Below are 13,772 nucleotides of genomic sequence, written 5' to 3' on the forward strand. Positions count from 1 at the left end.
CGGTGGAAGTTCTAATTCTACATCAGATTCTAAGCAACTGGCAACTTTGGTTGCTGATACATAGCAGATGAAAGATGAAAGCTCAGAAGTATGTTGTTATAATCATAATTTCAATTGTTGTAAGGTCATTTCAGAAAACTTTGAAAACAAAACAAAGCAAACAAACAAACAATTGCCCTTGCTCTTTGTATCTCATTTCTCCTATTTATAAACTGCTCCCAGCATGTCCTTTCACCTTGTCCAAAAATGCACCATGCATTAAGACAGCAGATGTTTGTCAAATAGAATCAGCAAACCCAATCCTGACTGCACTCCCGTCACTTTCCTCACATCTCAAGTGCAAGGAGGTTTTAAACTAGTCAGGGGATAGGGCTGCCACACTAAAACGGAACATGAAGGACACTGTTTCACCCCCTGCAATTGTACCCAGTCCATAGTGCATTTACATTTCACACCAGGCCAAATCCACCTCTGTGGTACCTCTGATAAAACCTAAGGGATTGCATAAGCAATTAATCCATGCCACTCTTTCTGCAGCAGTTTCAACTGGTTAAGAAACATTGAAACAGATTCCCTGGAAGGAATGGAATAACTCTAGGTTTAATACAGTGCCTTTCTAGGATCACTATAGCACAGATGTAGGCCATCACTGGTTTTATATCATCTTTGATTTCCTTAAATTTGGACAACAACCCTCAATCTAGTCCTGATGCAAATAGTGGTGCAATTCATCTCTTTCTGCTTCGGGTAGCAAATAAAGTGCTTTGCAGAACTTTGGCAATCTCATCGCATTGCCTATAAAAGGACTGAAAAACCTATGTCACAGGGGAAAAAAACAAAACAAAACAAACAAACAAAAAACTTCCTAAGAGATTAGTTAACTGAGCACTTGGATATTTTCAATAACATGACCATTTCAAAAGGAAGTCCAAGCATATAGACTACAATATTATTGCTTTAAAAAGAAAACAGTAGAAGCAACTAAAGCAACACATCTCAGCCCTAACCTTCAAAACTACCTAAGAAATCAGCAACTCTGCATTTGTTCGTTTGATGATTATTAGAAACTCTAACTAGGATGAGGCATCCATGCAGAATAATGTTTGTGAACTAACTAATTCACAAACATTAATGCATAATGGTATTGGTTAGTGCCTATAGTCTAAGGACAGACAGTATGAAACTCCAGTGTGAAGGAAGCTTCATAACTCACTACATACGTAAAAGGTAGCTTTGGGGTTTCAAACAACTTTGTGACTAGTTACTCTTAAAAGTCAAGGCATTTTAGATAAAGTGAGTATACAGTGTTAAACATAATTTAATGTTACTTGAAGTTATATGGCCAAAACTCTCTCTTGTGTATTACAAAATATTCAGAAACCAAATCATATGCCAGTAATACAGACACATGGCTAGTACAAAACCATGATTCATAACAAAAAAATATAGATGGAGAGAGGGCTTTAAAAAGTCTAGATAAATGTTAAGCTAAAAAAAAAAAAAACACCAAAAACAACAACAAAAAACGTATTTGTGACAGTTCAAAGAAAAAGATAACAGAAAGAAGCAGACCTAGCACACAGAGGAAGTATACTTAATGAGGTTAAAAAACACCATTCAAAAGAGACCTTATAAAGGGTGGCACCAAAAACTGTCTTTAACTTAGAGGAAAAGCATTTATACCTTGCTGAGAACTGTCTCTCCATAAAGGATGCCAATGAGATCAATACTGCTGTTATCAATCATTAATGAGCAAAATCTAGTTTTACTAGATTTTTTTTTTTTTTGGTCATACCTTTTTTTTTTTTTTGGTCAGGATGCCTTCCACTATTTATATTACCTGTCCCATAAGCAAAACAGTTTCTTGCCATACAGACCAAGACAATTTCTCCTAAGCAGTGACTATTAAAAATTAGGCCATAAAACTTACAACATATAAAGGAAAAATATAGTCATGATATATAATTCTCTAGAGTGTTATAAAAAATTAGATATGGATATTTGATGTCATTATCCATGAAGGTCTACTTTCCTAAGAGAGTAAAAATAAAGTATTTCCTATCACCTCTCTCTCTCTCTTTTTTTTTTTTTTTTTTTTTTTTTTTTTTTTTTTTTTTTACATATGATACCACAACATATGACACCATGTAGACTAAGTACTCTCAGGTAGATTTCTAATATTCTAGATTTCCTAGTTACAGATCCCACATGTTTAGATGTGTCACCCTAGTGTGGATCTGACTTCTAGCTTATATGAAATAATACAATACTGTACAACTTGACTCTACACAGTATTTTTATTAATGGAACACAAAAAGATTTACAGTTTCATTAAAAATACTTTTAAATTATCTTGTACTGATACTGTTTTATATATGAAATAGAAACATGGCTTTCTAATCCAACTGCACATAACTGAGTAACTTTCTGAAACTACATTATTAAGATATCCAAGACTGTCAGGAATTAAACAGTGTAATTTTCTTATGAGATGGTAACAGTTTAATAAAATCATACCTGGACAATATACTACAAGTTCTAGCAATGTTAAAACAAATTTGACATGCATGGAATAAATGGTTTTACAAATGCAAAAATTTATTTTTCAAGTAAGAGATGTTTACACAACAATTATGCTGTATTTAATATCTTTTTTTTTAAAAAATATGAAAGCATACAAAATGATTATGTGTTTGTGAATCATTTTGTTAAGAGGGCATGCATGAGGTTGATAGAGATACCAAATACAGCATTTTAAAAGCTATTGTACATTTTGATGGCTCAAAGAATTAAACTTTTCTGTTCTTCTGGTATATGCCAGAGCACATACCTTTCAAAGTAGTATTTACCACAACACCAATGTTTTCCACCCATTTTTCCACCTCTCATGCCCTCTTTTCTTCTCTTGAACTCTCACTTGGAAGTCACTGTCTATTAACTGAGAGGAAGGAGTTTCTAAAATTCAGAACTGCTCCAGAGATCACTGTCAGCTAAGACATCTATCCAATGATCTATCCAATTTTCATCCAAATAAGGATTAAAGAATTAATAAACGATAGGGCCTTTCAACTGACAACACAGAACACCATGTCTAGATTTTTAGTTCAGCCCCAAAATGCACTTTTTAGCAAGAATAATGTATAGTATTATGTTAGTATTCCTGCCCACATGGATTCCTCCCATTACGCACCTCAGGGAGCAAACCTCCTAAAGTAGGTAGCGTCTGTTGGAAAAAGAGAATATTAGACTGAAATACTTGAACAGCTGGGATGGCAAAGGTCATGGTGAGAACTCTTGCAATGAATGTTACCTTGCAGCAGTTGTACTCAACAACTAATGTACACAGTGGTTTTCTCTCTCCTTCTCCCGCCCCCCCCCTATATTTGCACAACCATAATCCCCCAGTGTTTTGGCTGTCATATAATTCATAGTAATGGAATAATGTGTTGGATCATTTTATCAGCAGCTGAAAATATTAAAAAACCTCAGATTTAAAAGTACTCCCTAAGTATCAAGAATCTTATTTTACAGTATGAAAGAATTATATTCTGAAGAACATACTGTGTTCTTTCATATAGTAAAATGAGATGCTTGGTACTTGGAGAGCACTCATAATCTTCTAAGTCTTTGAATCCTCATTCAAAGTAAGGAATCTTATTTAAAAAGCTTTCTTCTGCTATAGTGGACAAACTACACAACATTCATCCTCAAATAGTATTTCAACCCTTTCTTTGCATACAGTTAAAATCTTTACATAAAAGTGAGATTTAGAAATATCATATTCATGAAAAAACAGATGAACAGCAACTAGTGGCCTACTAAGTAGAAATATGTTTGCATTTTAAAAGCTGACATGGAATCCATTGCCTATGCAGCAAAAATTGCTTTTTCTCACCTTGCCTTTTATTCAATTTGTATGAATTTGTATTTTCTTAATTGTTTTGAACACAACTGAGATTTATTTAAAACATACTTTTAAAGAATTTATACACTAAGAAGAATTGTAAAACCATTACTAAATAATAATGTAGTTACTATTATAGTAGTATTATTATATTAGTATTATATTAGATATATTATTAGTATTATTATAGTAGTTAGTATCATTACAGAATTTGTCAAGTAATTACTGAAAATTCTAGATGACTTCTGTATAATTACCTCTTTTATACTATATGCCTACGGATAAGACATATACTCAAAACTCCAAATAGGGAGTGGGCGTGCAAAAATATATTGATCAGAAGAATCCGATCACAGCAGATCAGATGGAATCCATGGAATCCTGTGCAAAGGTATCCTCAGATATATGCAGGAAGAAAGTCATGAAAGTTTAAGTATTTAACTTGAATACAAAACTGAAGTTGAGTGTTTTTTAAAGAAACTGGAGGAATGTGAGATTGGTCTTTTTTAAAGTTTGCTCCATGATTCCTAGGCACTACTTTCTTTAAAGACCTGGTTTTCTCCAAGGGATACAAAAGCTCTGCTTTAGTACACAACGAAATATTAGATCAAGTACTCTTAGACTATCATTTTGTAAACGTATGTTGTATTCAAGAACCTGTTTACAAAAATTCCATTCCATGTAATTTCTGTCCATATTTACACAACACCTGAAGAGAATCAAAGAGTCAGACAACCTGAAAACTGGAGAAAAACAACAAAAAAAAACCAACAACATAAAACCTTAACAAAACAAACAAAACAACTGGAAAGCAATCATATCTATGATTTAGATGGAACTATAATTCAGATGCGCTAAAATAGTTACTTTATAGAATTTTCACTGCATTTCCAGGTCTAACCATGTGTATATACTGATCAGCAGGTTCAATATTAGGACACCATATCATGATGCCTTGAAAGCTCACAGAGGTGTAGTTTTACATCCAAGGGCTGAAGCTGAAAGTAATCCTGTGGACAAGATTAGTGACCTACTCACTACCAAGAATAACTGTCCAGTGAGCTGCACATGCCCAACTTATAAAGGAAATATAAAACTTCCATTTTACCTGAGAGCTGACTTGGTAAGAAACAATTGCTATTAAATATGTGTGTGTATATATATATATATATATATATATGTCATTCAGAAGGAGGTATCTTGTCACTCATAATACTGATAGCAAAAACATGTGAAAAAGGACAATGCTATAATATATAATGCAGATTGTTGTTTGGGAATACTTCTAAAATAATTATCTTGATAAAAAACAAGACTGCTTTGCATATGGAATCATTACCTGGTGAGTTTATATACACATTATGTTGCTTGCTTAATATATCTTAAATACGTAAAGAATCACACAGCAAAATCACTATCAAGTATTTCTTATTTAGCATATTGGCCTCAGTTTATTTAGTTGGTTGAAGATATCTTGCCTTATATCTTGCACCCGTTAAATATTAGCATCATTGTTACCCAACAGTAGGACCAAGACTTATTATTGAACCTGCAGCCTAAAATAAACGTGGACTGTTGTAAGCAATTACATACACTGTCGAAGAAAGACAAAAGAGCTGCAAAACTATTTTAAAATATACATACAAGTGCAAGGTCCTGCACCTGGCTCAGGGCAACCGCAAACATGAATACTGGGCAATGACTGGATAAAGAGCAGCACTTTGAAGAAGAATCTGGGGATACTGATGGGTGAAAGCCTGAACATGAGCTAGTAATGTGCACTTGCAGCCCAGAAAGCCAAACAAGGGGTTGTGGGCTGCAACAAAAGAAACACGGCCAGCAGATCACGGGAGGCGACTCTTCCCCTCTGCTCCATTCTTGTGAGATCCTGCCTGGAGTCCTGCATTTAGCTCAGGACTCCCCAGCACAAGAAAAACCCATCAGAGTTTTTGATAGGGGGTTTAGGGACAGGACAAGGAGTAATGGCTTTAAACTAAAAGAAGGTAGGTTTAAATTAGATGTTAGGAAGAAGTTCTTTATTCAGAGGGTGGTGAGGCACTGGAACAGGTGGCCCAGAGAATCTGTGGATGCCCTATCCCTGGAAGTGTTCAAGGCCAGGTTGGGTGGGGCTTTGAGCAACCTGGTCTAGTGGAAGGTGTCCTGCCCATGGCAGTGGGGTTGGAATTAGATAACCTTTAAGGTCCCTTCCAGCCCAGACCATTTAGGATTCTATATGTTTCTCAGTGTGTGGAAATCTGGCTAATGAATATTAGGTAATAGCACAACAATTAAAACAGATTTAAAAAAAAAATGTTTTGTTTTGTTTTTTTTTTCCTTTTCAGTTGCATATGATATTGCAGATTCAGTTCTCTGCAAATGTAAAACACACTTCAAATATAATGGTGTGCTTATATACACCAAGAGCTTTTTCATTTCTTTGAAGTCAGAAGGAAATTAGTAATTGCCCTGGAGGAAAATGTATCTTCCTAACTAATTATCTGTTTGGCAAACACAGTTCAATGTTAAAATAATAAGATGCTGATAAACTGAAATGGCAGCCATTCAATCATTTTAAGTTATATCTAGTTGCCGGCCCACAACTCATCACTATTGTCTGTCCCTAAGGTTATTCTTTACTCTCTCTCCTATTAGACTTCCATACACCCTTGCCTACACAGAATCAGAATAGTTTGGGTTGAAAGAACCTTAAAGATCATTATGTTCCAACCCCCCTGCCACAGGCAGGGACACCTTCCAGTAAACCAGGTTGGTTAGAGCCCCATCCAGCCTGGCCTTGAACACCTCCAGGGATAGGGCATCTACAGCTTCTCTGGACAGCCTGTTCCAGTGCCTCACCACTACTTTATAGCGAAAAATTTCTTCCTTATATCTAATCTAAACTTACCCTCTTTTAGTTTAAAACTGTTACCTCTTGTCTTATCATTACAATCCCTGACAAATAATCCCTTCCCAGCTTTTCTGTAGGCCTCCTTTAGGTATTGGAAGGCTGTTATAAGGTCTTCACAGAGCCTTCTCTACTTCTCTACTCTACTTGAGGCTGAACAACCTCAAGTCCCTCAGCCTGTCTTCACAGGAGAGGTGCTCCAGCCTGCTGATCATCTTTGTGGCCCTCTCTGAACTCGCTACAACAGGTCCATGTCTTGTGGTGGGGAGCCTAGAGCTGAATGCAGTACTGTAAGTGGGGTCTCATAAGAGTACAGCAGAGAGGGAGTCACCTCCCTTGGCTTGCTGACCATGCTTCCTTTGATGCAGCCCAGGACAGGGTTGGCTTTCTGGGCTGCAAGCATACACTGTCAGCTCATGTGGAGCTTCTCCATCAACCACAAACCCCAGGTCCTTCTCCTCAGGGCTGCTCTCAACCCATTCTCTGCTCAGCCTGTATTTGTGCTTGAGACTGCCCCGGCCCAATTTCAGGACCTTGCACTCGAATTTGTAGAACTTCATGAACTTCATATATATTGAAATAACTGTTTTTGTGGTATGTAACAGCCTTATGATGTTTCTGAACTCAGCTTCAAAGAATCTGGTTGCTCATAAACATGCTACACTGACTTTTTGCACTCCATGTTAAGCTTGGATTCAACTAAGTTAAAACTGATCTCTACTATAACAAAAACAGAAGAATCATTTTTGCAATTGAAAACCTGTAAGAATCATAGAATGGCTCATGTTGGAAGGGACCTTAAAGATCATCTAACTTCAACGCCCCTGCCATAGACAGGGATGCCATCCACTAGATCAGGTTGTCCAAGGCCCCATCCAGCCTGGCCTTTAACACCTCTAGGGATGGGGCATCCACAGCTTCTGGGGTTAAGAGGGTTAAGAAGGCTCATTTTTCAACCAACGACTGCTAATTCCCTTTTGCTCTCTCTGCATCTCTGCTTTCCTATGTAACATTTACCTATCTCACAGGAAAATAGTAATACTAAAATGTATTACCAGACATCGAAAAATTGTCTATTTAATTACATTGTAATTATAGTGCATGCACAAGCTATTTAGTCTCTCTGAATACTGCTAGGGAAAGAAATTCTTGTACAAAATTTTCAGTTTTAAATCTGTATTAGTTTTTGCCAGCATCTCAACATGTTTGCTATATTTATACAAAATCATGTAAGTTTGAAGGTACTCATTGAAATGTATATTGTTTAGTTGCACAAGGAATATTCCTTAGCTAAAACTTGTCATCTGTTGTGTATGTTGTTTTCTGTATCTAAATAGAACTAGTTATAACCAAAAGATTTTTTGAACTTTTATGTTCTTATACAATGAAATGCTAAAGCCCAACCCAAATCAAATAAACCAAAATGTACAACTAATTATGTTTTAAAATAAGAGGTCAAGTGAATTCTACTTATTTTAAATTGGATGTGTATAAATAAATTTACTCTATGATACACAGTTATTTTATACATAAAATTTATGCTTATATGATTTTGTCCTAAAACATTTTGAGCATTTTCACTGGACAAAAGAAAAAACAAATTAATTTATAAGAGAAAAGTAACAAAGTGAGTTCTTCCAAACTTTTTATCATGATGACCAATATCTCCCAGAGAGCTGAAAAATGAAGTTGAAAATCAAACACAAAGAATTGCATCCAGTTTCAAATTTAATTTTGTTCACTTCTTGCCTTTTATATTCCACCAGACCCATGTCACCCCCCCTCTTTGAAATAAACTGGTTACTATGGAGACAGTGGTAACTGCCATATAGTAATGCTCACTCTGTATTCAGGGTACCTAATGTTTTACAATTTATCCCATGATTTCCTTCCCACCCCCCAAATTAACGGTTTTAATTATAGTTTACAAAACCTACGTTAGATATTTAGTAAAAAAGACTTAATTCTAGAACTCACATTAATGTTAGGAGAATCAAAATAATCATATATTATGAAATATATAAACATCTATTAAATAGTAGGATTTTATTGGTTGATTTGTCATTATATCTATTTTGCTTGGAAATAGAAAAATCTAATTACTTTTCTACAAACATAAATAAGAATTAGGACATCTTATGTGTTCATCAATAAATGGCGTAAAGTAAAGGATGGCACAAAATGAATAAGATAAAAGGTATGGTAGCATTTTTTCCTTTCAGCTTTAAAAAGGGGGTGGGGGTGGGTAGAGATGAGCTGTATCATAAGGAGAGACCAACATTTTTCCCTCACTATTCACTCATCTCATTCCAATACCCAGTTTTTAACATGGTTATGATCTAATTCTGTACTCTTGGTAGGCTAGGATTCAATTGAGTTAAAGATTTTTAAACTCAGTGCCAGTCAACCTTATCATGAACTTTCATTATGTGCATGTAATTAATTGGGTCCAATGAACAATATCAGCACTGAGTTATAGACTTTTTCCCCCCACCATATAATTAGAATATAATTACCCACAGGATATCAGAATGATGCAAAACCTTTCCTCTAAATGTGCCCTCATTAGGAAACAAGTCTCAATGTACATTTATTCAATCAGTATGAATTAATTAAAATGTTACTGAAATAAAAGAGAGTAGCTTTAAAGTGTATCTGACATCTATTAAAAGACTATCACTTGAGATCCCTACACACAGTTTATAACAAAACTCATTTAACTCAAGCAAAAAAACTTCGCTGTACATTCCTTATATATAGTAAACAAAAAAAGTAAAAATGGACTAGTTTTAAAGTTCACAGGCTACATTCCACTAAAACATCTAAAAGTATTGCAGTGAAATATGAGAAATCTTTACATGATATTGACTCCAGATAGATGTGTGATTCTTTCACAATATACACAGTATCTACTTCAGGAGTAGATACTTCCCCATGATTTCTTGACTGTGTTTATGGGGAAAAGAAACTCTCTGTGATATTAAGATCAAGAAAGACAATTTTTCTATTTATTTTTCACAGTTGCAGCAGTGGTTTTGGATATCACTGGGTATTAGGAAGTAGAAAAAATGGAGGATATTGTCCTGGACAACAAATTGCAGTTGAGAGGCCGGTTTCGTAAGTCTGGTATAATATATGGTGATGTTTTAGCTGCAATTTATGAAAAAAAAAATATAATAATAAAAAATTCCTTTCATGACAGCAGAAAGAATCTAAACCAGACGTCACAAAAACTGAAAAAATGACACATACTGGATGAGAAAGAGGTAAAGATAGATACCTCTTCTTAGTTCCATAAAGAGATGGGAAGTGATTTTGCCTGTACTCTAGAAAGAAAACCAATGAGAAGACATCTTTGTCAGAGATGAACTTTGACAGTTTTCCAGAAGAAGTCTGGACTTCCAAAGTTACAGATGAAAGGGAGACCAAAGATACAAGATTTTTTCCATGTGCCATATTGTCTTTCCCACAACGCCTTTAACTTCTATGGTAGTATACGTGTTTTGCCTGGGATTGAGTTGATGCCTTCATAGTAGTAGCTTGTATGGTGCTGCATTTTGCATTTGTTATAATAACAGTGTTGGAACACCAATATATTAGTTGTTGCTAAACAGTGCCTACACAGGATCAAGGCATTTTCTGTTTCTCCCACTGTCATGCCAGTGAGTTGGACAGGCAGCACACAAAGCTGGGAGGGAACACAGCCAGGACAGCTGACCCCAGCTGGCCAAAGGGATATTTTCTGTATGATTTTTAAATTAAGGCTTGTCTTCCTAAGCAACACTTACATGTGATGAGCCCTGACTTCCTGGAAATGGCTGAACTTCTGCTTGCTGATGCGAAGTAGTGAATTTCTTGTTTTGCTGTACTTGCACATGTAGCTTTTAAACTGTCTTTAACTCAACCCACGAGTTTTCTCACTTGTTCCTTTCTGACTCTTTCCCCATCCTGCCAGGGGGAGTGAGTGAGTGGCTGTGTGGAGCTTAGCTGACTGCCAGGGTTAAAACACAGCAGCAGGAAAGAGATTTTCTTCTCTGATACCTTAAAGTACTCAAGGGTAAATGTGCTGTGAAAGGCACTGTAACATTGTGCCAAAATGGTAATCTGCTTTTTCTTGTCTTCTGCATAGAAGTAACATTGCAAGGTATATTCAAGGTATATTATTTTTGATCATTGAAACTAACTTCATGTCCTAAATGAAAAACTTCCACTGTCAGGTTTATGATGTGCTGTGTCTTAACACATTTCTATTAACAGACACTCTTATTATTACATCTTTAGTCAATTTCAGTGTCCATACAGTCACTGTTTTGATTGCCATTATTGAAAGTGCTGGTTTCATATTACGGTGGCCCTACATTTTTCAAAAGGAATCCCCTTAGCAGAAAATGGGAGAAACTAATTAAAAAAATACTGAGATAAACAACATGTACATTGTAAGTCATCATTTTTAAGGGGAATTAGGTCATCAATGTGTTATTTGTAACACAGGATTTTAATGCATTTTTGAAAAAAAGCTACTAGGTGAATAAATATACTGCAAAATTATAAAGTTCCCTTTAAATCACAGCAAAACATATTCTCCATTCTTAACCATATACAAACATAGTGCTGAAATACATGTTTTATGTTACATTATTAGTATGCAATACTGAAACATGATTCTGATACAGGAAAACATACTTATTTCTGCTTATGCCTTCAAAATTTGCAGAGAAGACTAACCTATTGAAGGATGATTTTGACTCTAGAGAGGTTTTATATATCCTCTAAACAACTTAAGTAAACTCAACTTGTGAAATAAAAATCTTAATTCTTCTATACGTCTTCCTCTTCTGAAGAGGAAATGGAATTACACAAATATAATTGAAGATGAAATTTCATGCAGAGGGTTTATTCAGTTTATAAGAATGGCAAACAATATGTAACAATAAAATAAAAACTCCCAAATAGCAAAAACAGAGTTTCTACATTTAAAGTACGACTTAAAATCCTGAAAATTAAATAATATAATGCAAAATGTAATCATCTGGCAAAATTATTGTAACATTTTTGCAATTATTATTCAGAACGTGACCAGATAATATCAAAGTGCCATTACAGATAAACTTGTAACTACTCTTATTACTCTGCACAAACATGCAAATGTTAAATAAATACTATTAGTATATATATATATATATACACATATATATACACTATATATATAGCATATAAATATATACTATAATAGTATATAATACTATTATATAATGTTAAATAAATAAATACTATAGCCAGCTTTCCACTGTTTTACTTTCACTGACAGCAATGGAATACTATCAGTTTACTCATGTTGAGGATAAAGTCTAGCATTCATCCCTTAGCAGATTGACAAATGAACAGCCGAAAGTATTAATCAGAAAAGAAGTAATTTACAGCAAACATAAATATTCTTATCAGAAACAGGTTTAAGATTAGAAGGTAATTTTTCTTGCTTTTTCACATTGCCGTAAATCATTCTTTAAGTCCTGAAACTTCTTACTTCTATTCTAATGCATATTTAAGTTAAGAGGACCACACACATGATGATGCTATGATTTCATTAGTATATAGCAACTGTTTTAATCTCTGATAACATAAATTAATTCCAAAGATATCTTTCTCACAATAAGATGCTCAGCTCTTTTCAGTACCACCTAGAATGCATTTTTATTTTCATTGAATTGAGTTATTGTTTTTGCGGACAGAGAAATTTACTGTCCACTACTGCAGAATAAAATATACCATAACGTTGATGCATAGCTTACTGCAAGACCAGCGTCATCATTCTAGGTAACCTCCGGCTTAGATCAGAGACCTCAGCATTGCAGATATACAATATGCATCCCAAGCAAAAACTGTCCATAAGAATAACTTCATTATTCTGGGAAGCTGGATCTATAAAAGATGTAAAATGTAGAAGTGTTCTGCCTATACAGTTTCTGGTAAGTACAGTCTAAGTAAGTAATAAAACCTGAGTCAGCTTCAGTTATACTATGCCCTACAGAAAGTTCATTCTCACATGAAGGAAAAGGCAATACACAGAGGATAAAGCACTGTGCATGAACTAATCAGCCAGAATTACCCATTGTGTTTAAGGCTCACACGGTCCTGTGAATTTAACAAATCCTCTGGCAGTCAGTACCAGCATTGTCTCAGCCATTAACTACAACAGAAGATTACATCTGAAATAAACATATGGACAACTCACCAATACTACTGGGCAGATTGATGTGGGTGGTAAAATATGGTCCTTCAAAGGTCCACAGTCACATTCAGGTTTTAGATGTGAAGCACATTTATTATGCAACTATGGGAAGACGAAAAAAAAAAAAAAAAAAAAAGATTCAACTTTGATATTTTACTACTATAGTCTGAGAAAATGCACATCCTGGAATGGAGTGAGTTTAGATATGCTAAATTAATCTAACTATTACTAGAGTATTCCAAGGGAAATGAAACACACTGTAGTGAAAAAAAAAATCTTAGGATTGACAAAAGCTGTGAATTTATACTGAAGCGAAGAATAGTGGATCAAAATGCTTTCCAGTTTAGAAACTGCACATGTAGTCCAGCACACAAAATGAGAGCTTTGCATGACAGTAAAGTAATATCAGCACAGTGCTTACAGTGATCAAAAGTTTCAACTTCTTGCACTGAGTAAGTGACTTTTGTACTACTGCTAGTGGGTGACCTCAGGTAATTTTGGGCAGTCTTTGAAATTACTGGTAGAACTCTACTTCCCATCTGAAACTTATAAACTCACCACTGATTTGATTGTGATGCTTCAATATCCGTGAAAATATAGATGAAATATAAGAGAATAATATAAGAATACCTAAGAGCTTTAAGCTACATTGGGGAAACTTTGTTTGAATCAATGTTCAAGCTTCCATTGACTGCTGAAGAACCTAAATTACTCTCCTTTTTCTACTTCATTCC

General features: G+C 34.9%; 1 protein-coding gene across 9 annotated transcripts in view; it reads right to left on the minus strand.

Moving 5' to 3' along the window:
* DGKB (diacylglycerol kinase beta) overlaps nt 1-13,772 on the minus strand; it is a 361,100-nt gene that overhangs the window by 231,914 nt on the left and 115,414 nt on the right. For 6 of the 9 annotated variants that reach the window (XM_032182678.1, XM_032182684.1, XM_032182679.1 and 3 more), the window contains 2 exons: nt 13,042-13,140; nt 3,191-3,223 (listed from right to left, as the gene is read on the minus strand). In XM_032182678.1, the coding sequence (XP_032038569.1) occupies nt 3,191-3,223; nt 13,042-13,140 (132 nt within the window). The remainder of the gene's footprint in view (nt 1-3,190; nt 3,224-13,041; nt 13,141-13,772) is intronic. The other 3 variants (XM_032182686.1, XM_032182685.1, XM_032182680.1) reach the window with 1 other exon arrangement.

This window comes from Aythya fuligula, chromosome 2 (genome assembly GCF_009819795.1).
Source record: "Aythya fuligula isolate bAytFul2 chromosome 2, bAytFul2.pri, whole genome shotgun sequence".
Classification (NCBI taxonomy): domain Eukaryota; kingdom Metazoa; phylum Chordata; class Aves; order Anseriformes; family Anatidae; genus Aythya; species Aythya fuligula.